General features: G+C 51.3%; 2 protein-coding genes and 1 long non-coding RNA gene across 4 annotated transcripts; 2 read left to right on the forward strand and 1 right to left on the reverse strand.

Moving 5' to 3' along the window:
• Positions 1–430: 430 nt before the first annotated feature.
• RNPS1 (RNA binding protein with serine rich domain 1) lies at positions 431–9747 on the reverse strand. Its single transcript, XM_032704130.1, has 7 exons — positions 9694–9747; positions 5836–5991; positions 5360–5551; positions 4037–4139; positions 3371–3524; positions 2762–2903; positions 431–1524 (listed from the first exon to the last, which is right to left on the reverse strand). Coding segments are annotated over exons 1-7 (855 nt in total). The 5' UTR covers positions 9696–9747; the 3' UTR covers positions 431–1418.
• On the forward strand, positions 9718–11572 carry LOC116794926. The gene is made up of 3 exons (XR_004359922.1): positions 9718–9845; positions 11161–11280; positions 11380–11572. It is a non-coding gene; the product is annotated as an uncharacterized LOC116794926 (long non-coding RNA).
• A 2754-nt stretch (positions 11573–14326) lies between these two features.
• Positions 14327–25422, forward strand: LOC116794924. Of its 2 annotated transcripts, none has more exons than XM_032704128.1 (4): positions 14327–14476; positions 21910–22935; positions 23069–23247; positions 24647–25422. In XM_032704128.1, exons 2-4 carry the CDS (start codon positions 22551–22553, stop codon positions 25022–25024), a joined length of 942 nt encoding a protein of 313 aa, XP_032560019.1. In that variant the 5' UTR covers positions 14327–14476; positions 21910–22550; the 3' UTR covers positions 25025–25422. The 2 variants fall into 2 exon arrangements, with proteins under 2 accessions (XP_032560019.1, XP_032560020.1); XM_032704129.1 differs by lacking the exon at positions 14327–14476 and adding an exon at positions 18941–19053.
• Positions 25423–26250: the final 828 nt, after the last annotated feature.

Genomic DNA, 26250 nt, shown 5'->3' on the forward strand with positions numbered 1-26250 from the left:
CTCAGGGCCTGCCCCTCCTGAGGAAGTTAGAACTGCAGTGAGGTCTCCCTTCATTCTCCTCTTCTCCAGTTGAAAACACCAAGTGCCCTCAGTGTCCTCACACGGCTTCCCCTCAGGGCCCTTCCCCATCTTCATTGCCTCCTTTGGACACTCTCTAATGGCTTCATATTTTTCTTATATTGCAGTGCCCCCCAGTATTGCAGATGAGGCTGCCCCAGGGCAGAGCAGAGCGGGACAATCCCCTCCCTGGCCAGGCCAGTGATGTTGGGCCTGATGCCCCCCAGGAGAGGGCTGGCCCTCCTGGCTGCCAGGGCACTGCTGACTCATGGCCAAGTGGCCACGGATCAGGATACCCAGGGCCCTTTCCCGCAGCACTGAATCCCCAGGAAGGGCCCCACGTGCCCACACCGAGGCAGCAAAAAAAGACAGCTACTCTCAACCTACTGCTTTATTCAGTAATTGCTGGTCCTACGCAAGTACAAACACAACATGGCCCAAAAGGCTACAAAGTTATACAAAACAAAACAAAACAAAACAAAGTCTGTATAGTATTGGCTGTACAACAGGTGGTAAATTCTTTGCCTTTCCCTGTGTGAACCCCAGATAATCCAGCCAGCACTGTGACCTTGAGCCTCCCTCTCTGACTTGAAGTTTCCAGGAGGTTGGCGCTCAGTCGCTCATTTGGGATTTGTAAAAGCAGAAGCACTCACACTATTTTACTGGGGGTTGTGTAAGAAGTTTTTATCAACACCCTCAAAGAAAAAGTGAAAGAAATCAATTAACGGGGCAGCTACAGAACAGTTCTTAGGTTTCCAGCTTCTTCTCTAAAGTGTCATGTTCAGTGGGCTGGACCATTGCTTCTGAGGTGATCCCCTGATATAAGTGTTACAGAAGAGCTCACTCGGCAGAAACTAATCATCATGGGGCACTGCAATAAAGCAACAACTCTGCATTTAATTAAAGTTTTGGGCAGGTCTGGACTCCAGCTGCCCTGAAAAATCTTGTGCTGGCACCTAGAGATCAAAATAAATGCCCCCCTGGGTTACTCACTGGGGTTCTGAAACAGCTCAAGATTTACATGCTGATCTGTACAGCATGCTAAGCATTTACAATCACCAAGCAGCAACCTGCTAACTGGAGAAAGAGGGGCTGAAACATCTTTCCTTCCCTCTACCTGGAAAAGATGTTTTTGCAGCCTTTAAAATCAAAGCCATTTTTAAATAATTTCTATTCAATGCCAGGAACCCCAGTAGCAAAGGTTACTGGCCAGGAACTGGTGCTCTCTCCTCTTAGGTTGCCTTCACTGCCACCTTACCTCTCTCACTTCTCCTCGCCCAGACTCGTTATAAAAAAAATGTACAATATATAGTCTGATGGGATTTAAGTTAAAAAATAAAAAGCTGTCCAGTCCTTTTGCTTTATCGGGAGGAGTTGGAGCTGGAGCGGCTGCGATGGCGCCTTCGTCCGGGAGATCTGGATCGGGATCGCCGGCGAACGGGGGATCTGCGCCGCGGAGATCGGGACCTGGTAGGGCAGGAGAAGGAGGAGGAAGCTTCCGTTAGCAGACAACAGCAACAGGTTTGAGTATTTGGTCAGTTCTTTAAAAACACTTCCCAGCCTCCCTCCAAAATCCCTCACACCCCATGGGAAAAGAGATCGAGAGCTCCAGAGAGGAAAAGGGCAATTCAAACACTGACTACACAGCAGGAATATCCCAACTATCCTACCTCTGCTTCAGGAACTGGAAAGAATGTTGAGTATCCAAACAACAGACAAGAAACTTATCTTCTTCCTCAAGGAAAATGAGCTCAAATTCATTCTACATCAGATTCTCCTTCACCTGAAGTCAGCTTTGACTTCTGAAACAATGATATTCAGGGGAGGGCTTATCCAAGCCCTTTTAAATTCCAGGGAAGTTCCTTAGAGGAAATAACCTCAAGAAATGGTTTACCTTCAAGCTCTTCAGTACTACAATCAACCTGTATGACCACAGCTATGACATCAGGGTTCCAGGCACAGAATATTAACAGAACTTTAACAGGACAGTAAAAGTTGGACTGGGGAAGAAAACAAAGGAGGAGGAAATAGCAAACCTGCACCTGGCAGACCTCAGAAGGTGTGTTTAAAGGAGGACTAACAGGCAGCGGATCTTTTGTCAGGGTAACCAGTGCTCATTTTTAAACCTATGGCTCAAAGCTGTTCAGCAATCAAGTTAGTACTGATATGAATTTAAGCAAATTTCTAAGACAGAGGAGCCCATGTAAAGACTCAGAACAACTTATCTGCGCACAATCAGGTAGCCCTGAGTCACACAATGGGCATGTGCACGTCAGGTCACACCTTGGGGCCGGTGTACTCCACTCACCTGACACAGGACTGCTTTTTGGTCATGTGCCGATTAAGAAATAAGGGAGGGAGATACAAGGACTTCCAAAAAACAGGCAGCTGGTGCAGGCTGCCACAAGTGTCCTGCCAGCCAGAGTCTGTTCCCCTCAAAGCCTTTATGCAGAAGGGGCTCCAGGGAACAGGGTGGGGAGCACCTGACCTTTCCCACAGGCTGCATCCGGGATGCAGACCAGGGCAGGTCACCTTGGAGCTACTGAGGAGCTGGCAACTGCAATCCAGGTTCAACAACTGCCCAAAAGTGTTCCTGTCACTTGGAGGGGAAAGTCAAGTCCAACAGGACTGTCCCCACGCCAAGAACTTCAGCAGTACCGTGCTGTTACACCGAGAAGGAAACACAAGTTGTGACAGCTCTCACCTTCTCCTCATGCGCGGGGGCGAGCGGCGCCACATTGGGGGCGGTGGCAGCATCCTGCGGGGGGGGCTGAAGCGCCGGGGGGGCGGCCGGGGCCGTGGGGCCAGCACGGCTGTGGCAGTGATCTCCTGCCCATCAATTTGGCCTTTGGGGGAACCACACAAACAGCCAGGAGTCAGTATTTTTCAACACCAACATCTACACATCCATCACATTTACTGCAACTCACGGCTTTGTCACAAGCGACTGAAGCGGGATCAGCCCAAGGTGCCGCCTCCACCCCCCACTCAGGGGCTACTCTGACAAAGTCCACACACATACTAGACTTCTTAATCTAATATCCTACCAAACTGCAGCTCAGATGTTAAGTTTCTGTGAAAATCTTTCCAAGTTAAAGAATCTTACCACTGTTTCAAAAAAAAAAAAAATCAGTTTTAATAGTTCTGTGATGTTTTGGATCGGTCCTGAAACACAAAAGCCATCTGGGCTGAAAGCTGACAGTATTTCAGATCAGTTCCCCAAAGACATCCCTATCACCTTTAATCCACTTTCAGATCAAATTCATCTAAAGATTTTTAGATATCCCCAGGTTCCTCGCAAGATGATACCTACCTCCATCCATGTGTTTCAGGGCTTTCTCAGCATCATCTGGGTTCTCAAACTCCACATAAGCATAACCTTTGGAGAGGTGAGGGTTTAGCCTGTCAACTGGCATGTCAATCATTTTAATCTTTCCATAAGTAGAAAAAATTTCCATGATGTGATCCTGCAAGGAAAGAGCAAGCTTTATGGACACAGGCCATACTCACCGGTCAGGTCTGACTGCCACAGAGCAGTAAATCCACAGCACATCATTTTTTCAGCAGCCTTTTACCCCTGAAGACCTTTAAACTGCCTTCTAGCAAAGACAACTCAAGCCAGCCCAGCTCTCTGTAGATCCTTCATCAAGAACTGCCAGATATCATTAATGCCTCCAAGGTAACTTCAGCTGTTGTCCCAACTTCTATAGACTTCTTTCTAATGAAACAGGATATAAGGTCTGGGATACTGTCAAAGCAGGCAGACCTCTTAAGCACTACACAGTCTCAGAAGCCTGCATGGTAAAACCCTACTAAAATTTTCCTCCCTAATCAATCTGGACATAAAGCGGGAACTTCCAACAGCAACACCTTGGCACCTCTCTAGCAACCAAAACATCCTGAGAGCTTTGAAAAAGCCACTCACACGTTCTCAGAGAACAACATGAATGCTTGATACCACAGGGGAACATGCCATTACCTTGGTCACATTTCTAGTGAGCCTTCCAACATGCACCTTTGTGGGTCTGAGGGATGGGCTCCGCCTCTTTCGCTCCTTCTCATCTCTCTTGGGTGGCTTGGACCTGATTTGGGCAATAGAAAATATTCACAGTTTTCAGGGAACATGCAAGACAAAACCAAGAAGCCAGTCATTATCACACAATTAAAAAGTACCATTTTTCTTGGAAGGACACCTTTTTTCTGAGAAAGTTACAGGTTAAGAGGTGTTGGGGTGGTGGTGAGGCTGTTCCACTCAGAAACACCTCAAGACTTGCATTTGCCCTTCTGCTTTTGCTTTAGAACCTTCTGGAATTTGAGAGCTTTTTTTTTTGCAACTTCTCAACTTCACAACAACTAGGGTAACAAACAGGACATTTAGCAAACACTTCTATAAAGTTGCTGCCATAGTTCAAGGATTTCCCAGTTGTTAACACAAAAAAACATTCTTTGCCTCAACAGTTAAAGAGCCAAAATGAGGCCATAAACAGCACAGCAGCCACAAGCAGTCAAATTAAGAGATCCAATGATTTGTGTTTCTAGATCTTCTGTTCACTACAGAGGTCCAGAACTGTTAAAAAACCCCTGTTTAAGTAGCTACAGATCACAACGCCTTTGCAGTTAAAAAAATACTGGAATGCAATTTTAATCTATAAAAAAAAAAATCAGTATGCAGAAAACTTATATTTATGCTTCTTCCTGATCCTAAAGTCCATAAACTGAGTGATACACTAAAAAACCCAAAGTGGTTTAGGTAGATTTTTATCTTACCCAAAGGAAGAACTTTACAGACATTAAGACAGTTTGATTCCCACATCAGCCTTACAGGAAAATGCTTCCTTTGGTCCCCTTCCCATTTTATTTTTTTATAAATAAGAACATATACATATATATATATATATATATATATATATATATATATACATATACACATACACACACACATAAACATATATCCCAGATTTAGCCCTGACTTTTTTGTTAGTCTTAGCTGTAATTTACAAGAACTGAAGAGCTCTACTCTGATCTAGGTCCATACTACTGGGGAAACATTGAATAAGACTGCCTTTACAAAATATAATATCTAGAATCACTCCTTAAAATGAGGTTTTTAATCTCTGTTCCTACAGGGCGTATGTCTGGATTGTAAGGAAACGGAGCACGCCCATTCTAACAAAATTCAGATCTCTAAGTTATGGAGAAAGCAAATGGTCCTCAGAGAACAACCTGTTCTGATCACAGTCTCGTATTCTGCATGGAAATTAAGCTGCCATCTGGCAACTCCTAGATGACAAATGAAACTCACTTGGAGCGGGAGCGTCTCCTGTTGTCATGTCTCCGTCGAGACGGACTGGGAGACCCAGAGGAGCTGCTGGAACTGGAACTGCGTGAAGTGCTGGAGCTCCCCGAGCGGCTCGAGGCAGAAGAGGAGCTTGAGCCACTGCTAGAACCAGTGCTGGAACTGGACCCCGAACTGGAAGTTGAGCTGGAACGGGATCTGTTGAGAGGGGGAAAGGAATAAAATTAGTGGAATACCCAGAAAAGCAATGGCTGAAAAACTGATAAGTACAAGAGAGAGGGACTGTGAGTTAGAACAACAAAAACTGAGGGGCCACACCTCACAAAACAGCCAAAGAAATTCATACCTAAAATATAACCATAAGTTAGACAAAACTCACTGTGACTAACACAATACAAGCTTTCAACAGGCCCAAGACTACCAGAAATCAAGCAGCTGATTTCTGGAAACGTTATTTGTTCCTCCCCATAGAAAGTAACTACCTGGTGCTGCTGCTCCCACTGGAAGCGCTGCGTCTTTTGCGCGTCTTGTCCCGACCACGATCCTTCTCACCCGATTCCTTCGTGGCTGCTTTATCCTTGGAACGGTCCTTTGACTTCTCCTCAGACCTGTCCTTGCGCTTGGTTGGTGAGGGAGCCCTTCAACAACAAATTGCAGACAGCACTGCTTAATGCAGAAAAGCACAGACAACAAAAGCCCCACACCCAAAAGACAGAACACAAAACACTGAACTTCCATCCTGACTCAGGATCACCATAACTGCAGAGTTAATTAGGCAAGTCCAGATGGTTTAGCAAAAGGGAAATATTTTGCATTACAGAGCAGCTTTGAGGAAGACAGACATAACACATAGAAATTCACTCAGTAAGAGGTACATTTCCAATTCCTCACCCTCACTGGGAGAGAGCCCAAGCACCCTATAATATCCCCAGTTTTGTTCAGCCTGGAAAATCCGGACAGCATGATTACCTAGTGCTAGATTTCTTATTATTTTCTTTTGAGTCCTAGCAAACTCTTCTTTTTCAATCCTGCTTACTCCTTTTCCCCTTTGGAGGCATCCAAAGCAACACCGAATGGGCCCCACTTACCTCAAATCTCACTTTTAACTCCTCAATTCTGAGAATCAATCCCTAATAAACCCCAAAGAACAGCCTAGTGACAAAAGGGTTCACAAGCAAGAAATTACAGTTAGGCATATAACAGCAAACCTGCTTGCAACATACTGGGCATCCACTGCCTTCTCTAGAGTCCCGAGTTACACATTCTGTCCAATGTGTAGGAGCCACCCCTTGTGAAGGCTCGCATGGGCAATGGGTGCCTCACCTTACACTCTGCACTCATGTTTAAAGCTATAATTTCAGATTCACAGAAGTACAAAACACCTTAATTATCCAACCAAAAAACTGGCAGAGGCACACAAGCAGCTCGTGCCTCTTGACACAGCCCTGGCTCCAGAGGAACAAGCACCAGCTTTCTCCAAAGTGTTTGTGCCATGCAGCACGTGTTTGCCAGGAAGGAAGGGCTGCTGAGAACAAACCCTCACTAAATTATGCCTGCTTCCAGCCTCAAAAAGCTGATCCCAAAGCTCTGTCATCCTCGAAAAGACCAGGTGAAGAGGTTGAGTTTGCTGCACTGCTGCCACAGCAGCTCTCACTTCAACTTCTCAGCAGTCTTAAACCGGATTCTGACCTCCCCTACCCCAAGTTCCCTCTTTGCTCTAGATCCAAAAGGAGACAAATTCAGCACCCCACTATTTAGCACTGAAATGCCGGACATTAGCTGAATTCCAGATGTTTCCCACATTTTAATAACCTCAACTTGTGTTAACTTGTGTGTGACACCCTCAACTACCAATGAATGAAAGGTTCAGGGAATGAAATGTGGGCACAAGCATGTGGGAGCTGCACAGTGGCACTGAACATGCAGTGCTGCAGGATGCTGGAAACATCTCCATCTCCATAGGCACCACAGGCAAACTCAGTCAACAGGAAAAAATCTTCCCAGCTCACAGCATCCAATTGTCTCGTTGCTTCTGCTTAGCAATTACTTTATTCTCTGGATTGCAATAAAGTTGATGGAAGAGTGGAAGAGACCACTTCTGAACAGCCAAACTTACTTTCCCGATTTTCAGCCTCACAGTTTTTCCTTAATACACCAACTCCACAAAGCAACACAAATGAAGATTTGCACACCCAACTCCCTGCAGACACCAGGAAACACCCATGGCTTTCTGCATGGAGAACAGGAAACCCACACACAGATGTGACAGTATCAGGGCTTGCTGGGAGAGGAAATGTCTCCTCTCACACCAGCAGCAGGAACAGTCCATGGACTGTTCCACAGGTGCTGCAAAGGGGACTAAGTAAAACAAACCTGTGTATGTCACTCAGCTTTAGGACATTTCTATCCAGCTCTGTGCTCTAGTGCAAGGTGTGAGAGGGCTGCAGTTCAGGAGCTGAAAGCCACTGCATGAGACCAGTTGAGTCACTGGACAGTACAGAACAGAAAAGTTTCAGTTTCACAAGACCAGAAAACTTTACATTTTCCTTCCATAAAATCACAGAATGGTTTGGGATGGCAGAGATCTTAAAGTTCATCTATTTCCAGCCCTCTGCCTGTGGGCAGGGACACCTTCCACTAGCCCAGGTTGCTCCAAGCCCTGTCCAACCTGGCCTTGGACACTCCCAGGAATGGGGCAGCCACAGCTTCTCTGAGCAGCCTGTGCCAGGGTCTCACCACCCTCACAGCCAAGAATTCCTTCCCAGTATCCCATCTAACCCTGCCCTCTGGCAGTGGGAAGCCATTCCCCCTTGTCCTGGCACTCCAGGCCCTTGTCCAAGTCTCTTTCCATCTTTCTTGTAGGTTCATTTCAGGTACTGTAAAGGTGCAATTAGGTCATCCCAAAGCCCACTTTTCTTCTCCTAAATATCCCACAGCCAGGCTTGGGTTACCTCTGCCTACCCCCCAGCTCCTCCTGCACCCATGGACTCTCACAGCCATGATGTATCAGCTCAGCTATGCAAAACTACCTGTTAGTGTCTGACAGTCGGATGTGGTTTTACCCCTTCTGGGAGGAGGGAAGACAGAACACAGAACATGTTTGCTGTCACCCAGCCTGCTGCTGGAGCAGGGAATAGACTCAGAGAACCAATGAGGCTGGAAAAGACCTCTGAGATCATCAATTCCAACCTCTGACCCAACACTACCTTGTCACCCAGACCACGGTTTTAAGTGCCATGTCCAGGGACGGCGACTCCATCACCTCCCTGGGCAGCCCCTTCCAATGTCTGATCACCCTTTCTGTTAAGAAATTCTTCCTCACGTCCAATCTAAACCTCCCCTGGAGCAGCTTAAGACTGTGTCCTCCTGTCCTTTTGCTGACTGCCTGGGAAAAGAGCCTCACCCCCACTTGGCTACACCCTCCTTTCAGGTGACACTGAGGGAGGCCTGTTCCTCGGGACAGGCCTTACCAGGCAAATTAACCACATGGCTTTTAAACACTCAGCAAATGATGGGATTCAGCAAATGAAGCTGCATTTCAGCAGCCTCCAAACTAACCAGTGTTTCCACTCCACCAAAATACACACTCCTTTCTCAGGAACACCACTGGCCAAGCTCACTTCAGTTCGACACCTCAGCCTAACCCGTGGGCAGTCTCCCCTATTCACTAGAAAATGTGGAAAGAACAAATCAAAGAATTCACACAAGGCTGTGCAACTTCTAAGTAACGTGTTTCTTCCTTACCATCAAAAACCTCTCAATCCCTAACAAATCGCTGGTTTTGGAGCATCCACCCCAAACCAGAGTCTAAAAGCAACCCACACAGAGCCCAAGCGTCCATCTCACAGCCCTCCTCTCTCCTTTACAGTGTATCTGCACTCTCAGAGAGCAGTAGCTCTGTGGCCAAGGAAGCGAACTCGCTCCCCCTCGCACGGCTATAGGCGAGTCCTGCGCCGCTGTTTGCTCCAGGCCCTCGTTTGCAAAACGGGGAAAGGGACTCTCGGTGCGAGTAGGGGCCCTAGCCGGCAGTTTTGAGCACCCCATGACCGCTGGGCCCAGCAGCGCGGGCAGCCCCGCAGGCCGTGCCGCCACAGCACCAGGGCCAGGAGCAGCGGGAGCAGCACACACCGAGCGCGGGGCCAGGTCAGTGCAGCGCTTGCCCCCCGCCCTGGGCCCCCCGGCCCGGTCGCAGGCCCAGCCCCGCCCTGCTCCTCCCTCCCCGCCCCGCTATCGCCTCCCGGGCGGCCCCGACGCACTCCCCGCGGCCGGATGGCGGCGGATGGGACGGGACGGGACGGGATGGGACGGGATGGGACGGGATGGGATGACCTCGCACTCACATCTCAGCACCGCCACCGCGATCGGCGCCGCGCGCGCGGGAACGGGCCGCGCGCAGTGATGACGTCACGGCAGGGGCGGGGCGCTTAAAGGGACAGGGAGGAATGGAGTGAGGGGAGGATCGAGATCAGGATCAGGAGTAGGATTAGGACCGGTCAGTCAGATGGGGAAGGGCCTTGATTTGAAGCCGTGTGAGGACACTGAGGGCACATGGTGTGTTCAGCTGGAGAACAGGAGAGGTTACTGCAGTTCCAACTTCCTGGGGAGGGACAGAGGAGGGGCAGGCCCTGAGCTCTGCTCTGGGGAGACCAGGGACAGCACCCAGGGAATGACCTGGAGCTGTGTCAGGGCAGGGTTAGGTTGGATGTCAGGAAAAGGTTCTTCCCCCAGAGGGTGGCTGTGCACTGACCAGGCTCCCCAGGGCAGTGGGCACAGCCCCAAGGCTGCCAGAGCTCCAGGAGCGTTTGGGTGATCCTCTCAGGGACACGGTGGGATTATCGGGGGCTGAGTGCAGGAATAGCCTGAGCACAGGGTGGGTGTTGCTGCAGAGGGTCAGTTGCCCCTTGCAGCTCTATTGCTCTGTGGCTGTGGTGCTCAGGGGACATGGGCTGGCCAGGCCTGGCCTCATGTGGTGGAGCACCCAGTGCTCCCGGCCAGCGCTGCTCCAGCCCTGTTCATTCAGCACATTTGACCTGTGCAGTGAGCACCAAGTCTCGTTTCACAGGGTCACAGAACCATAGAACACCCTGGAACTGCAGTGAGGTCTCCCCTCAGTCTCCTCCAGCTGAACGCACCAAGTGCCCTCAGTGTCCTCACACGGCTTCCCCTCAAGGCCCTTCCCCATCCTTGTTGCCCTCCTTTGGACATTCTCTAATGGCTCAATATCTTCCCTACGTTGTGTCCCCTCAAAGTGCCCCAATATTGCAAGGGAGGCCACCCCAGGGCAGAGCAGAGCGGGACAATCCCTGCCCTGGCCCAGCCAGAGATACTGGGCCTGGTGCCCCCAGGACAGGGTTGGCCCTCCTGGCTGCCAGGGCACTGCTGACTCATGGCCAAGTGACCATGGACCAGGACACCCCGGGCCCTTTCTCGGCACTGCTCTCCAGCCTCTCATTCCCAGTCTGTCTGTCCACCCGGGGTTGCCCCATCCCAGGGGCAGAATCCGGCCCTTCCCCTTGTTGAACTTCCCATGGTTGGTGATTCCCAGCCCTTGGATCTGTCCAGGTCTCTCTGCAGGGCCTCCTTGCCCTCGAGGGACTCAACAGCTCCTCCCAGTTCTGGGTCATCTGCAAACCTGCTCAGTGTCCCTTCCAGTCCTGTGTCCAAGTCATTTATGAAGACGCTGAAGTGCTCAGGGCCCAAGATGAAGCCCTGTGGAACCCCACTAGTGACAGGCCACAGTTTGATGTCACCCCAGTCACTGTCACCCTCTGTACCTGACCCGTGAGCCAATTGCTTACCCCTCACAGGGTGTGTTTATCCAACTGTGAGGTGGACAGTGTGTCCAGAAGGATCCTGTGAGAGACAGTATTGAAAGCTTTGCTGAAATCCAGAAATATCACTTCATCTGGCCTCCCTTGATCAACCAGGTGGATGACCTTGTCATAGAAGGAAATCAGGTTTGATAAGCAGGACTTTGCTCTCATGAAGCTGTGCTGGCTGTGACCAATAACTGTGTTGTCTTTCAGATGTTTTTCAATCCCTCCCAGAATAATCTTCTCCATAACTTTACCAGGCACTGAAGTGAGACTGACAGACCTGTAGTTTCCAGGGTCCCCCTTCTCGCTCTTCTTGAAAATCGGGACAATGTTCACCAGCTGTACTGGGTTTGCATGTCTGGTTTGTGCAGCCACACTTACTGCCGTAATAAAAGTTAAACTTTCCTACAAACCCTTCCCTGCATAGTGATATTAATGAGAGTAACAGCTGGGGCTTCAACTCTCCACTTTCCATGAGCTTGACCACCCAGCAAGCTGTTGGCCTGCACAGGGAGATGCTGGGCCCAGTTTCCTGTGCAGGTTGCAGATTCAGAGCAAACAAACTCTATTTTGAGGGGGTGGCAGATGTGTCATGTTAGGGAACAGGAGCAGAAAGTGGCAACACTGCTGAGAGGGCACTCTGTCGCTCAACTGCAAGAAAATTGTGAGGAGGAGAATGAAAGACTTAAGATGGAGCATCATCCAGTGGCATTTCATGTTATGTGGGAAGGATATCTCCCCCTCTCTTCAGCTGAAGTGTCACCATAGGCATTTTTGTTAAATTCCTAATAAAGGAAGAGAGCTTCACCTCTGGAATGCAGTGTAAGAGCATGTCCCATCTACCTCCACCACAGGACAAGGGCGAGACCAGGACAGGTGTCTGTAACATCACATGTGGCAAGGAGAATAATTGGTTTATTTTCTCTTCTGCTGCAAAACCAAGGGGGTATTACATAAAACCAGCCATTGGCAGGTTCAGAAAACAAACAAACAAAAAAAAATAAAGAAAGGGAAAAGGAAGTTGTTCTTCACACAACATCTTGTCAAAGGGCAGATTTCCCTGCCAGAGCACATTGTAGCCTACTAAAAGTTTATATGGGTTCAAAGAGAAACTGCACTATGTCTAATGAGGACTATCAGGAGCCTGACATGATTATCATGGAAAGATTTAGGCTGCAAAAGCCCTCTAGGACCATCGAGTCCAACCATTCCCACAGCACTGCCAAGGCCACCACTAAACCATGTCCCAAGTGCCACATCCATGCGTTTTTTTGAACACTTCCAAAGATGAGAACTCCACCACTGCCCTGGGCAGCCTCTTCCAATATCTGACCACTGTTTTGGTGAAGAAATTTCCCCAATATCCAACCTAAATCTCTCCTGGCACAACTTGAGGCCGTTTCCTCTTGTCCTGTCACTTATTACCTGGGAAAAGAGCCCAACGCCCCGGGCTTCCCCCTCCTGACAGGGAGTTGCAGAGCCAGAAGGTCCCCCCCTGAGCCTCCTTTTCTCCAGGCTGAGCCCCCCCAGCTCCCTCAGCTGCTCCTGGTGTGCCAGCCCCTTCCCCAGCTCCGTTCCCTTCCCTGGATATGCCCCAGCCCCTCAATGTCTCTCTTGTCTGAGGGACCCAGAACTACCCCCAGAGCTGGAGGTGCCTCAGCAGTGCCAGCACAGGGACGGGCACTGCCCTGGGCCTGTAGCCGCACAATTGCTGGTACAGGCCAGGGGCCACTGGCTTTCTTGGAAAGTCTCTCAGTGCTGCACTGTGGGGTTGTACTTTGGAAGAGTTACTATGTGCTTACACTACTTTTACGTTCCTGCTCAAGGATCTGCTAGTCAGCCTGCTGGAGTCAGGATGATGTCCCAAAGGAACCTGGGGCAGACCCAACGTGGCTGGTCTTCTCACCTTTCTCCCAGTTAACTCGTTACATGTGAAGCCTTAATTCTTAGGTTCTATGGTGCTTTATTAAAGTCTTCAGTCCATTTTTGTGCTACCCATTTTTGTCCATATTTATAGTAACCACTGAGTAAGGGAAGCCTTAAGAAATGTGCCTGTGAGAGAAAAACTGCAGTCATGGCTGGAGAACAAGACACAATACACCAAACCTCTTCTGTACCACATTTTAGCTGCTAATCTGAAAACTGCTTTATGAAAGACGGCAAGTACCACTGCCTTGATGCAATAAATGGCAATATGGATGTCACAAAGATCAGCCACAAGTCTCAGCTTGCCTTACCTGCAGGACCTATGGCTTTCAACAGGTTGTACAGTTCAGTGACAGCCTTTTAGTGCTGGATCCCAATCTGGCCCGCACCCCAGGTGCTACTGCAGAGAGAAGAACCTGGGGGAGAGGCTGTGCTTCCTTGGGCCAGAAGGATGCAGACTTGTTTCCCTTGTCTGTGCTCATTGTTTTCGGGCTTTAGGGCCCAGTGTTTAACGTTTTCTTCTCCCTCAGTTGTGACAAAGCCATAAGGGCTGGCTGATCCCAAAGCCATGCACACCCTTATTCCCATAACGGCTCTCATCTCTCCAAGGGTGGTCAAGTGAGGTCACTGAACCAGCAGAAAAATATTGTTGTGGAAAAGTTTTCCTCCCACCTATGCCCCTGGAGCAGGTTCCTGCAGAGTTGTGAGCAGCAGAGCCAGCCCCAGGATGGTGGTGGCAAGGTGAGAGGGGGCTGATCCCCCTCGCAGTGGCTGCCAGCAGTTGGCAGGACTGAGCCATAAGGCCAAGCCTGAACAAGGAGGGATATTCGAACACCTCATTTGGGGGCACTAGCAGAAGTGAGAACAGGAGTCCGCTTCAGTTTCAGAGCGAATGGCACTACTATGACCTTCTGCCCCATGCCAGCAGCCCACAGCAGTGCTGAGCATGGAGCTGGTGCTTCCAGCCCTGGATGGGACCTCTAGGGACAGCATCGCTGCTTCCCGAGGGGCTTCTCCTCCATCCTCTGGCACAGGTGTGACCGGCACGCCTGGGCTGTGCTCTGGGGTGGCATGGCCAGCTGTGTGCCCCGAGGCCGCCGATGGGATGTGACTCCTCACGGCCCCGCAGCGGGGCTGCCCCGAAAGAGTTAAGAGAGGGCTCCTCCCTCCCGGTACAGAGTCTCCTCCTGGGTGACCTTCCCAGCAGCCTCTGCTGGCTCTGCCCCAACCAAACAAAGAGGGCAGGAGCTTTTCAAAGAGCAGCCTCCCAGAAAGTTGGGTGCCGCGAAGCCGGTCTGGGCGCGGCCCCGAGCAGGCGGCGGCAGCGGCAGCGAGGCGGTGCCGTCGCCTGGGAGGATCCCGGCAGCCGTCGGCAGTCCTTGTACGTGGGTGCTCTGCCCCTCTGCTTCTGTGCACGGAGTTGGTTTGGGTGCTGGGAGCGTCGCGGAGAAGGATGAGAGAAGCTCTGGCAGTGGTAGTTTGAGGGGATGGGAGCACGGGGTGGGGTGTTGGCGAACCCCGGTGCCCACGGCCACGCCGGGGCAGAGGCACCGGGGGCGAGCAGGGATGCGGAGGCTGGTGCTGCGCTGATGTTCAGGGTCGGGGCTGTGACTGGCGTGCCCGAGCTGAAGTGCTGTCCTCCAGCTGCTTCTTGAACTTAGAAACCTGCCCAGCTGTTTCCTAGCGGAAGTCCAGACCCCTTTGGATGCTGGGCGGTAGGTTTAAGGCAGCAGGTAACCACAAAGCTGCTCGGGCAAGACACCGTGGACAAGCAGGAGAAGAAAGAACAGAGCTCCACCAGGGCTGCTTTTGACTCTTACCTCTGTATTTTTCTGTCCCTTCCCTCCTGCACTTCCAAGCTGCTGAGTACAGGCTATTTACTGCCACCTCCTCAGGTGAACTGCTCTGCTTGTGGTGTGGTTGGGACTAATTAGTGTCTGTAAATGCTGCCTGAGGCTGAGTGCCTGTCCTCTGTGTTGCACAGACTTGCAACTGGTGCTTCATTTGCCCTTCCCATTCACTGGCGTTGGGTTGTGGTGGTGTGGCTACAGACGGCTCTCCTTGAGCCCCACGAGCTCCAGGGGATCTGTGGGTCACTCTCCCCACAGCAACAGTGGCATTCATTTATCATGGTGAGGTGTGAGTACCCTGTACCAGGCATGGCTTAGCATTTGTAGGGATTGCAGTGCACTGGCTCAGCCTGCAGCCTCTGGATGCTGGTGCTTTCCATGTGCCAGAAGATCTTTGGTCTCCCTTCCTGTTCAGTCTGACACTCCTTCTGCACCTGTATGAGGGTAAGGGTAGATGTGCTTCAGAGGATACAGCCTGTGTGGCTTCCTTAGAGGAATTGCAGGGTGTGGAATTTGTCTTCTGCGGACTTCGAAACTTTTCATCCTGATGTGTAGTAACAGCATTTGTTATTGTTGCAGAGAATTAAGAGAGTTCCAGTGATTGCACTGTCGAGTAGCTACATAGGTTTGCAACAGCAAAAATAGGAGATTTTGAGGGTTCCTCTCTAGGTTGCAGAAGGAGGTGAATTTATAAATTTAGCTGAAGTACTTAAAGGTGAATTAAGTCTTCAGCCATAGCCTCTGAACACCTAGCCTGTCCTCACTCGAGGTCTGAGGCTTTTCTTTCAGTGCACACTGGTAGCTAGTCCTTGAACAGGCTCAGGACTTCAGGACTGTCTGCCCCTGGATGTGCCAGTGCATACATTTGTGTATTTCAGTGCTCTTAACCTAAAACCTCTGCCAAGATGCCCTTTTTTCGCTGTTTTCCTGCAACACTTATATGCCCTGATGCTGTAAGAATATGCCTGCTCAATGTTAAATTTGGTCAAACATCCTGCTTTCACCATAAGAAACAAATATCATGGTACACTTTGCAGTAATTTCTTTGTTTCCTCTTCAGGCATGTGAAAGACACTAGAAATTCAAGGTGTGCTTGTGGTTTAGCCAGTGCAGTTCTCTCTGCTGGAAGGGCTGCATCTTTGGAGAGCAGTGACTCAAAGTGCATAATGCTTTAAAGAGAGGCACAGGTAAAGACAGGGCCTTGAGATACTTGGCATTTGTTGTTCTTGGCTGAATACTTAAATTCTCCTTGACAAATTCAGTTTGAGGGCATAGATGGATTTTGGGCCTGGATATGAAATCTAGCCTGTTCCTCTCCACAGGCCTTCCCAGGTGCTCTGTGAAAGCCTCTTGTTCCTTCAAGCTGTGGTTCCACAGTGCTTAATATCAGGTTTGGATGCTCCAAATAATTTCTTAATACAAACCTGACCTTTACCAGGTACAGGCACAACATCACAACCATGCTGAATTTGTCAGACCAAGTAATATGGTGTTGAGGGAGACCTGTGAGTTTTGGGATGCAGGAGAGCTGATCCAATGTGAAGCCTTTTTGTTCAAAGCTGTCAATCAGTATGATTTTTTTACAGAGTCTCTGCTCTGTGCTGTGTGGCGTGGGACCTTTTCACCATCAGAGGGGATTTTCCTGTTTTCCTGAAACTGCTCCTTTCCTCCCCTCAAACGTGAGATAACAGTACTAACAACACTAATACAGTTTTGTTACCCTGTGCCCCTAAACGTCCCAACATGCTCCTATTTATTCTCCCACTGTATCTTTATACTCTATTCCCCAGTGAGCTCCAGGCTTATACTGACATTGTCTGGGGCAAGAGCAAATATGTGTGTCATCCTACTCACAATTGGTTTGCAACCCCCCCAGACAGTTAAAGAAACCTTGTGGGGATCCAACCTTCTTCAGTCTGCATGTTCTGCAAACCTTAAAGTAAACCCATAAATTTTTGTATTTTGCATTTGAGGATTTAAAGCGTAGCCAGGCAGGGCTAGCTCCTCAACTGCTCTGAAAGCAGAGCCTAAAGGAATGAGGCAGTTATCATGGGTGACAGAGCAAAGCAAGCTGTGGGCTCTAAACAGCTCACTTCAAACCCTGGGCCAGACAGCCAGACCTTTCTCTCTGCCATTCTCATGGCTGAAGTACCAGTTGGTTGAAAAGCTTCTTCTGAGGTTACCCCTTCAGAGGGGAGCCAGCTCGGCTCAGGTGGCAGCAGCACTGTTTAAATCCATTTGGTCCATCAGCATTTAATAAAACCTGTAATAGAGCTGTTCCTTCACCAACTTTGCAAAGAAAGTTAGGGCTTGTAAGGTGGGATGCAGCTGTTTACGTGGCTGGTAACAGTCAGTGCTGTCATATAATGGTGTTGCTTCCAGGCTGCTTGGCAAGTCCCACAAAGCAGTGACACTGACTAAAATGGCAGCCTGGGAGAAATGGCCATTTTTCCCTGGCACAGATCTTCCTGCTTTGGCAATATTCCAGCATTGGACACCTAATACTGTTCATCTCTCTCCAAGCTGAGTTCCACTGAACCACATTGCCAGCTCATTGCCTTGCTTGGGGTGTCCTGTGCAGGGCCAGGAGTTGGACTCAAAGATCCTTGTGAGTCCCTTCCAGCTCGGGATATCCTGTGATTCCATGAGCCCCTTGTCATTACCTGTCTCCACAGAGCTAAGACTTTCCAGTCTGTCTGTACAGCAGTGAAACTGTTCCCTATGTGAAGAGCCAAGAACTATCCATGTCCTTTCCAAGCTGTGCCAGGCAGGCACTGGAACAGGGCCCTGAGGGCAGGAAGCCCAGTGGAGGATTGCTGTACCAGTTGTTTGTCCTGCCCACAGCTGTGTACAGAGCACAGTTCTCTGCAGGGTGAGGATTGGGGCATTCCTGGCAGACTCGCTCCTTCCACAGCACCTTTGCTCCACTTGATACACTTCCTGCTGTCTGAATCCATATCTGAATCCTATCCAGCACTGCCCTTCTTGTGCTTCTGGAGGATGATTTTAATAATTTTTTTCCCCTCTGAGCTGCTGCAGAGTGAAAAAGAACTTGTCTTGCCAGCTTCTGCAGTAGCTATTTAAAACTGTGGGAAAGCCATAAAACCAATGAGGATGGATGAGTGTCCCTCCCCAGTTGCTTGCAGCTGCTCCAGCTTCCCAATGTGTACTGGGGATCTGAGAAGGAGATCAGGAAACCAGAAGCAATGGAAAGGGTGGGCAAGAGGACCTTGTTGAGCTGCCACCAGCCACAAGGCCCAGATCTGACAGATTTGTCTTGTGTTTCCCTACAAGGTCCATGAGGATCAATCCACTTTTGCCAACTCTGAATCCATTAGGAGTGAATTTCCCAAGCCCTGGTACACTGGCCTTCCGCTGTACAAAGTTAAAGTTGAAAGGGGAGAGACATATCCACATCCAACTTTGTTGTTCACGATCCTACATGGCCCTTCTTAGGGCAGGAGTATTTTGCACTCTGAGCAGCACAGCAAGCCCTTGAGCCCAACATCCTTTGGGATGTTAACAACATAAAGTGTCTGTTTTCATTTGTTGAGATCAGACAGGATGATTTGCATCTTCTTGCTCTGCATCTTCATGCTCTCTGTGGGTCACAGCTTTTCCTCCTCCCACTCCTCCGTCTCCTTCAGTCAGAGCAGTTCTCAGCATCAGCAGTTTGTCTCTCCAGTGAGACCTGTTGCTCCACCTCTGTACCTGCTACCCTGTGGCTGTGCTGCTCCTGAAATGGTGGGTGGGAGCTTGTTGCTTTGGTTCAGCCCGTCTCTATGTAAGTGCCTACATCTCTCCAAGGCTGTTCCATCTCAGGGGCCAGGCCGTTGTGCAGCTAACCCAGATGGTTGAAATAGCCACGGAGAAAACACAACCCCAGGGTAACATAGTCACCTGTGGCATGGCTGTTGAAAGCTTAACTCTTCCTTGCTTCAACCCAGCATGAATTTCAGAAGCAGCTTTGCTTGTACACTGCAGGGTAAACACTGCCCACGTCCAAGCTGTAAGACAGAAGGGAGAAGCCAATCTGCCCAGACACGAGCGAGCTCTGTGGTCACACAACTAATGTTTCACTCTTGGGGAATCTGGCATTCAAACCCAGGTAATCGGGGCTGCAGAAGGACTGTGGGAGAAACAGACAGCAGTGGCTGGGTGTGTGTGTGTCTGTGTGTGCAAGCAGATGGGGGAGTTTTGCCCTGAGGGACTTGCAGGATGGACACTGGGGAGTTCCTCTCTCTCTCAGGATCACCTCCTGGAGCAGGGGCTTGCGCTGGCACAGAAACAAGTGGAGCAGAGGAAAAGCCTGCTTGCCCTAAGGCATGTAGTTAGGTAACATCACCTGGGTTGTAGGCAACTTGGATTCATGCTCTTCTTCCTCTTTCTTAGGGTTAGAGTTAGGGTTAACCCTTAAATCCACTCTGCTCTGAAAGGAACTTCGGGATGTGTGGGAGTGCTGCCTTCGTTCTTCTCTCTTGAGGTTATTCCATTTTGCAGTATTTTCTGCTCCAGAGAGCGTGGGAGCTAAGGAAATAATCCTGGTGAGGAGAAGACTGCTCCAGGCTCTGGGCTGTGCTTTGGTGGATATAGCTGCTTGCAGAATTATGGAATAGAAAGACTACCAGCAGCAATACCTGGGTAAAGCAGCTTTCCCAGCTACAACTAAGTACTTAAAAACTTCAGGCATTGCAAGCATTCAGCATCAGCTGAAGAAAGAGTGGCTAATCTGAAATTTGGACAGACACCTAAATTGGCAGACTGGAGCAAAATTCCTGTTGCAGGCCTGGTGGTATATCAAAGCATGCAGCTGCTCACAAGAAGGTGTATGTCCGGCTGGCTGGGTAGGGTCTCAGAACCCAACCCACCAAAGGGCAAAACTTGGAGTCCGTGGTGCTGTGGGACATCCCTCCCCAGCTGGAGCCGTAAGCTGAGTCTTCCAGTCACTGTGTCTTCCCCCTGGGATTACCCATTCCACTGCAAAACAGGGGTGTGGGTGGGAGAGGACACTTGCAGACCATGAGGAATCACACTGGAGCCATCGTGGCTTGCAGGGGAAAGATGTAGAATCTGGGATTGCCAAAGGACTTGCAGCTGTGGCCAGCGGCACACAGTGTGACAGCTGGGGAGGTGGAGGCAAGAGGGATTTCAGAACAGGGGACTTACAGTGTCCACACTCAGCTCAGAGCACCTGAGCTTTGTGTGGACATGCCAAGCCAAGCTGACTTAGTGGTGCTGCTCTGTTTTAGAAGTAGCAAAGGCTGAGTCAGCCCAGAACAAGCTGTTCCAGGGACTTTATGGAGGAGATGAAACCTTTTTGTGTTTCTGATATCCACAGAAATGGAAGGGGATCAAGGCAGAGAGTGAGTTCACACAATTGCAGTGCTGTAAATTTTCTTCCACGGATGCTCTTTTTCCCTGTTCTGCAAAACCACCTCTGGAATTAACTTCTCCAAGTGGCATAAGAAACCTTCAGAGGAACAATGTCACCCCCAGCCTGCCCCTGGAAAGTGAAGGGAACTCCATTCCTATGCAAAATCACAGGTCTAGGAAAATCTCTGAATCCTTCCCTCTCACTGGGTTGATTTTTGTTTTTCCTTGTGCAAAAATTATTGGAGAGTAACAAACACCTCGAAGGCTAGGTGAGTGTAAAGGTCTCATCTCTGTGAATGTGTAACTTGATAAGCTGTGTGCATGGTGGAAGCTGCAGCTCCATGGGAGAAATCCCCTCTGGAGAGGGAGAAGGAAGAGAAGGTGATGGACTCAGCTGTGGAAATAGGGAGTACATTTAGTATGGGAAAAAAAACTTAGTGCCATGGCCTAGTTGACAAGGTGATGATCAGTCAAAGGTTGGACACAATAATCCAAACTAATTGATTCTGTGGTCTTGGAGGAAATTGCTGGAATACTGTATTATCTGTTGCTTTCACTGGCAGCCCTTTTCCCCTGACAGGGGCACATCTTCAGTGGAGAGGGAGCTGGAGGAGATGCTGCGTGGAGTTTGCACATCTCCAAGACACTCTCATCGTCCCCTTCCCTGTGGAGCCGGATGAGGGTTGCAGCCATGGGTGCCGGCTCTTCTGGCATTGATACAAATGGTATGTGTCTGTCCCCAGCTGCTCAGACACTCCAGTGTCCTCTGGCCGTGTCTGGAAACACTCTGGGAGGAGGGCAGACTATCTTGCCAGGGCCCGAGCTTCTCATACCAGCAGCCTCAAGGGGATGGTCAGCAGCCTCAAGGGGATGGTCTCCTTGTAGCATCTTCCCTTGGCATGGGGAAGGTTGAGAATTTCTGAGCTTTTCCTCTTGCTCTGCAATTGCTGTGTCTGCGTCCAGGTACATCTGTTTTCCTATATCCACTCCCCCAGCTCTTATCTGCAAGGTCCCTAATGCACACAGCAGGGCATGGCATGGCCTTTAGATGCAAACAGAGCTGGATCTCTGGAGTTAATGTCTCTCTCTTTTGCCATAGAAGAAGTAAAATGCAGAGGGACACAACTCTTCTGTTAAATTAAGTGACTCCGTTTTCCTGAGGCTGATGTCCAATAGTCTCTGTGCCTCCTTGGCCAAGACAACATATTGTTGTCCTTTTTAAGATCCACATGTGTCTAGGGAAGCGGGGTTTGGAAAAGGCTCCTGTATCACATCTGCTTGGCAGCCACTTGATGCAGCCTCTGTTGCTAATCCAGAAATTGTTTTGCTGCCTTACGGGAATTCTTGAAGGATATTTATTTCAGTGAAGTGAAACCCAAAAAGTATGTCTTTTAGGCAGCAGCTGCAGCATTGAGGGTCCAAGAAATGCCTGGAGATTAAGGAATTTGGTAGGAAATGGAAAAAACCCTCCACCATAGGTGTATAGGCACATACATGTGCATGTTTACACATACATAGGTGTGAAGAGGAAAGCGCAGGAACTGCAGCCATTACATTTACAGTTGTGCTTTCTTTGATTTTGCTTCTCCAGAGGTACAGGACAGTGCTCTCTCCAGACCCAAGGGCAGACTCTGCAGCATCAGCAGTTCCCATGCAGGAATTTCTACATGGGCATCTCCAGTTCTGCTTGCTGTGACCTTCCAGGCTGCCAAGGAGATGTGAGGCTCTGCTGGGGACCTGCCAGCCTTGTGTGATGAGCAGCCGCTTGCCAGGACTCACACCAAGCTTCCCGGGACACTGAGCTGCTGCTCGGCATCCTGACCGCTTCTGATTCCTTGCTGTGCTGCTGGCAGGGTGGGATTGATGTCCAGTTTGGGACGCTGGGCAGGGCCAAGCCTGTCACCATCTTCTGTGCCCTTGGCAGGCTGGGGGACCAAGCTGGACCCCTCACTCTAAGGGGGCTCTGTGTGAGCGAGGGACGGGTTTGGGGCTGTCCATATTCATCCTGGTGGGAAGAGCCACCTCCTTTCCATCTGGGAACTGTGTCACTGCTGGAAGCTGGAAATGGCACCACATGCACCACGGGCCAGAGCCAGCAGCCTGGCAGCAGGGCAGTAGCTGAGCCCGAGCACCATCCCCCAGGGCTTGGAGCTGCCTGGGGGGCTGCCAGAGTCCCCAGCACAGGCGTGCCCCAGGGATGTAGGAGCCAGGAGCAGGAGGGGCCCTGCAGCCATGGGCCGGCTGGACGACCATGCCAAGAGGAGGATCGTGGAGCTGCGCCGGGCCGGGCTGAGCTTCCGCAAGATCAAGAAGGTGCTGGAGCTGGACAACATCCGGGTGACGCCGCAGGCCGTGTACCTCTTCCTCAAGAGGAAGAGTGTGGAGCCGGGGCTGGCAGCACCTGGCTGGGATGGGGACCAGCCCTGGCCTCCACTGCAGGGGCACGAGGCTGAGCCCCCCAGGCTGCTGGGCACCCGGCCCCCTGCAGTGCCCCTTGGGGATCCCACAGGCAGCCAGGACACCAAGGAGAGCATCCAGATGGTTAGTGTGGCCTCCCTCTGCAAGGACGATGGACAGCTCGGGGACACCCTGCCCGTGGGGCCAGCCCCTGGGAATGGTAAGGCCTGGCTCCCTAATGGGGGCACCATGGCCACCCCCTGGCAGTGCTGGGCTGGGGAAGGGGCCCCATTTCCCACTGGGGAGCCCCCAAGAGCCTCCTTTTGAGGCATTTCTCTCTCTATCCCTTGCAGGTGACAACAGCTCCACAGGCACCCCCTTGGCTCCAGAGAGCTGCCCCGCTCTGAGGGGCTTGGCCACCCCCCATCAGCCACTGCCCAGCCAAGGGCGGCTGGTCACACCTCACACCAGGAACCCAGCCCTGGTGGTGAAGAAGACAACTGTGGACAGGGCTGTTCTCTGGCAGAAAAAGGTAGTATGGCAGGATGGGGGAGCCCATCTGCTCCATCCAGGAGCCGGTGTGGAGCTGCCATCTGGGCAGCTCTGCACAGCGCCCTGCTGCATCCACACCATGTGCTGGGACAGGCTGCTGGGTGTGGAAGGCTCCCGAAAATGCCCCCCAGCTGCTGTTGGCTGCTTTCCCTAGCAATGCTTGACTGTGGCACTTGGTGAATGTAGCTGGGTAGCCCGTCTGGGGGAGCTGAGGCTGTGGGGTTGCTGCCCACCCACGTGCAGCCAGCACTCGCTGCTGCCCTTGGCCGATGCTGGCCGTGGAGATGCCAGTCGCTGCCAGCCTTGGCCTCCAACCTGCAGCTCACAGACCTCTCTTTAAGGCCTAGTGTCAGTACCAGCTCAGGAGATTCTCCCAGCCACCCAAGAACACCAGCAGCTGAGTGGCTTGGTGCCACACCAGGAGATGAAGGGCTGTGGACACTCCAGGACAGAGTGACACAGCCAGGATGGCCACCTTCCATTTGCCATAATCCCTAACATGTACCCCCCTGCCTTGCCTCGCTGCAAGACCCCCAGGATGTGGCCACACATATGTTGTCTCAGCAGGTCCTTGTCCTTGTGGCCATCCTGCCACCATGGTGGGCACACAGCCACCTGGCCAGCCCCATGGCCATGCCCAGCTCTGCTGGCAGCAGTGGTGACCATGGGACAAACCTCCATGACCCAGCAGTCCCCACACCATCCCCAGGCAGGTGCCAGTGTGGCTGCCCCAATGCTCTTGCCCCTCTGGAGCATCTCTAACCTCCAGAGGCTTCACTGATGGGCAGTGCTGTTGCCACATGGAGGGTGGTAGGATGCTGGCACTTGCCTTTCTGGCCATGACATGCTGGGAACAAAACAGCCGTGAGCCAGGCTGGGCCTTCATCCGTGACCCTGTCTCTGCTCAGAGAGAGCAAAAGCCTTCTCCAGCCCACTCAGATGTTTGCCAAGAGCCCTTGCCAGCTGCTTGAGAGGCTACCCTGGCATTCAAAACCAGCATGTGATCCCTCATGGGGAGCAGAAGAGCCCTTTGCCTCAGGGTGCAGTACAAGAAATGGAAGGCTTAGAAAGCAAAGGCCACGAGATGCTGTTCCTGTGCCTGCAGAGAGCAAACACAAGCCTGGCTGTAGTGTGGGCAGCCCCACTGCTGTCTGGCAGCATCCTGGCTCAACACATGCTGACAGGACACTTGGCACCAGGGACTCCGGAGCGGGGTGGGGATGAAGTGCAGCTCATGCTAAGGTCTAGAGGTCTGCAACAACATGATGGCTTTCCCTGAGAGCTTTTCTCTGAGCCTTGTAGCTAGTGCAGAATAAATCTTTCTCTTGTTAAATGCCATCAAAGGGGCAGCTGATAGTGTTTCACCTTCCCTTCTCCAGGTCAAAGATGCCAGCACTCAGACTGCCCTGCCGAACCCCGTGAGTCCAGAAAATCACCACCTTGCTTGGGGTGTGCCAGTGCCCCCCTCTGCTCCCAGTTCCCAAGCCATTGCTGAGAAGCTGGACACTGTGCAGACGGAGGTGCAGAGGCTGAGCCAGGCCCTGCACGTGGTGCTGGAGCAGCAGTGCCGCCTGGAGCGCCAGCAGGAGCACCAGCAGCGGCTGCAGCAGGAGGTGCTGATGACACTGCAGCAGCTCAGCTCCACTGTGAGCCACGAGGCTGTGCCAGCCAACCAGTCCCGCGGCCCCTTCAGCAGCATGGCCGAGCCCTCGCCCACCCTGCCCAACTTCAGCCAGTTCAAGATGGAGCTGATGTGAGCTCCCGCAGTGCTGGTGCGCTCCAGTGCTGTGCTGATGGAGTCGGGAGGAAGAACCACCTCTCAGAGGCTGCCCGAGGATTACGTGCAGCACCCAGCAGAGAAGGTCCCTGGTGCCTCGTGTTCTCAGCCCTGCTGACTGGAAGGGGCTGCCTGGCACAAGGGGCTGGGCAGTGGAAGGCTGATGCTTCACTCCTGTGCTGCTCATCCTGGCTGGTGCTGAAGCTGGCTGGGGGCCCCCTAAGAGGGACACAGCAGGGAGGTGGGACTCAAAGGAAACATGAGGCTTCCTGCTCATGAGGGTCAATCATGAGTGCTGTGATGGTCAATCACAGGAACACCTCCTGTCCTCCCTCTAGAGAGCGTTGTTCAGTAAAAAACCTATTTACACCATGATTCAGATCCAGTGGTGGGATCTCTGTCTGAGTAGGCTGGGTCTGTCTGGGTCACTAGCACCATGGGTGGAACTGCACAGGGTGCTCAAACCCACGAGGTGAGACCAGCACTCCACACATGAAGGGTGTTACTGGAACCTGGCATCAGCTGCTGCACCATTAGGGATGTGGAGGAAACAATCTTTTACTGAACAGGTTCCACCCTCCTCACCCCACATTCTCAGCAGATCCAGAGTCTGGCACTGCTACTGCCCATTGTCTGGCAGGACTACACCTGGGCGGGAGCTAATGAACTGGATGTTCATCTCTCCTCCAACCCCTTTTTCTGGGCAGGACTGTGATCCACAGCAGCAAGGGCTGTCCCTGGAGCAGGCTGCTGGTGCTGCAGAGCTGCTCAAGCAGAGCAGAGCACGATGCTGAGAACTCTTCGCCTGGACCAGAAAGGCTCAGGGAGACTGATGTACCCTCGCTGCAGCAGTTAAGTCCAGAGAGACCAGATCTGGCTTTGCCTGTCAGGTAGAAAGGTCTGATGGGGGTGGCCTTGGCTCATCACCCGGCAGTGAATCCTGAGAGGAGACAGGGCATGTCCTTCCTGCAGCCTTCCGTGTCCAGGCACCACACTTAGCACAACCTCTGCCTAGAAGAAGTCCTCAGCCTGTTTCTTTGGTCTTCTGGAGTCTGAGGTTAAAATTAAGAAGGGTAAGAAACAATTCGGGTATTTCTATGCACACAGACACCAGTGTAGGTGTATGTGTACACCTGGGCATTTTGCAGGTCTGTGCAGCAGCCCCACTGGGTGGGGGAGCTGAACAGCCTCTCTGCCCCCCTGAGA

Source organism: Chiroxiphia lanceolata, chromosome 16 (assembly GCF_009829145.1).
Source record: "Chiroxiphia lanceolata isolate bChiLan1 chromosome 16, bChiLan1.pri, whole genome shotgun sequence".
NCBI classification, from domain to species: domain Eukaryota; kingdom Metazoa; phylum Chordata; class Aves; order Passeriformes; family Pipridae; genus Chiroxiphia; species Chiroxiphia lanceolata.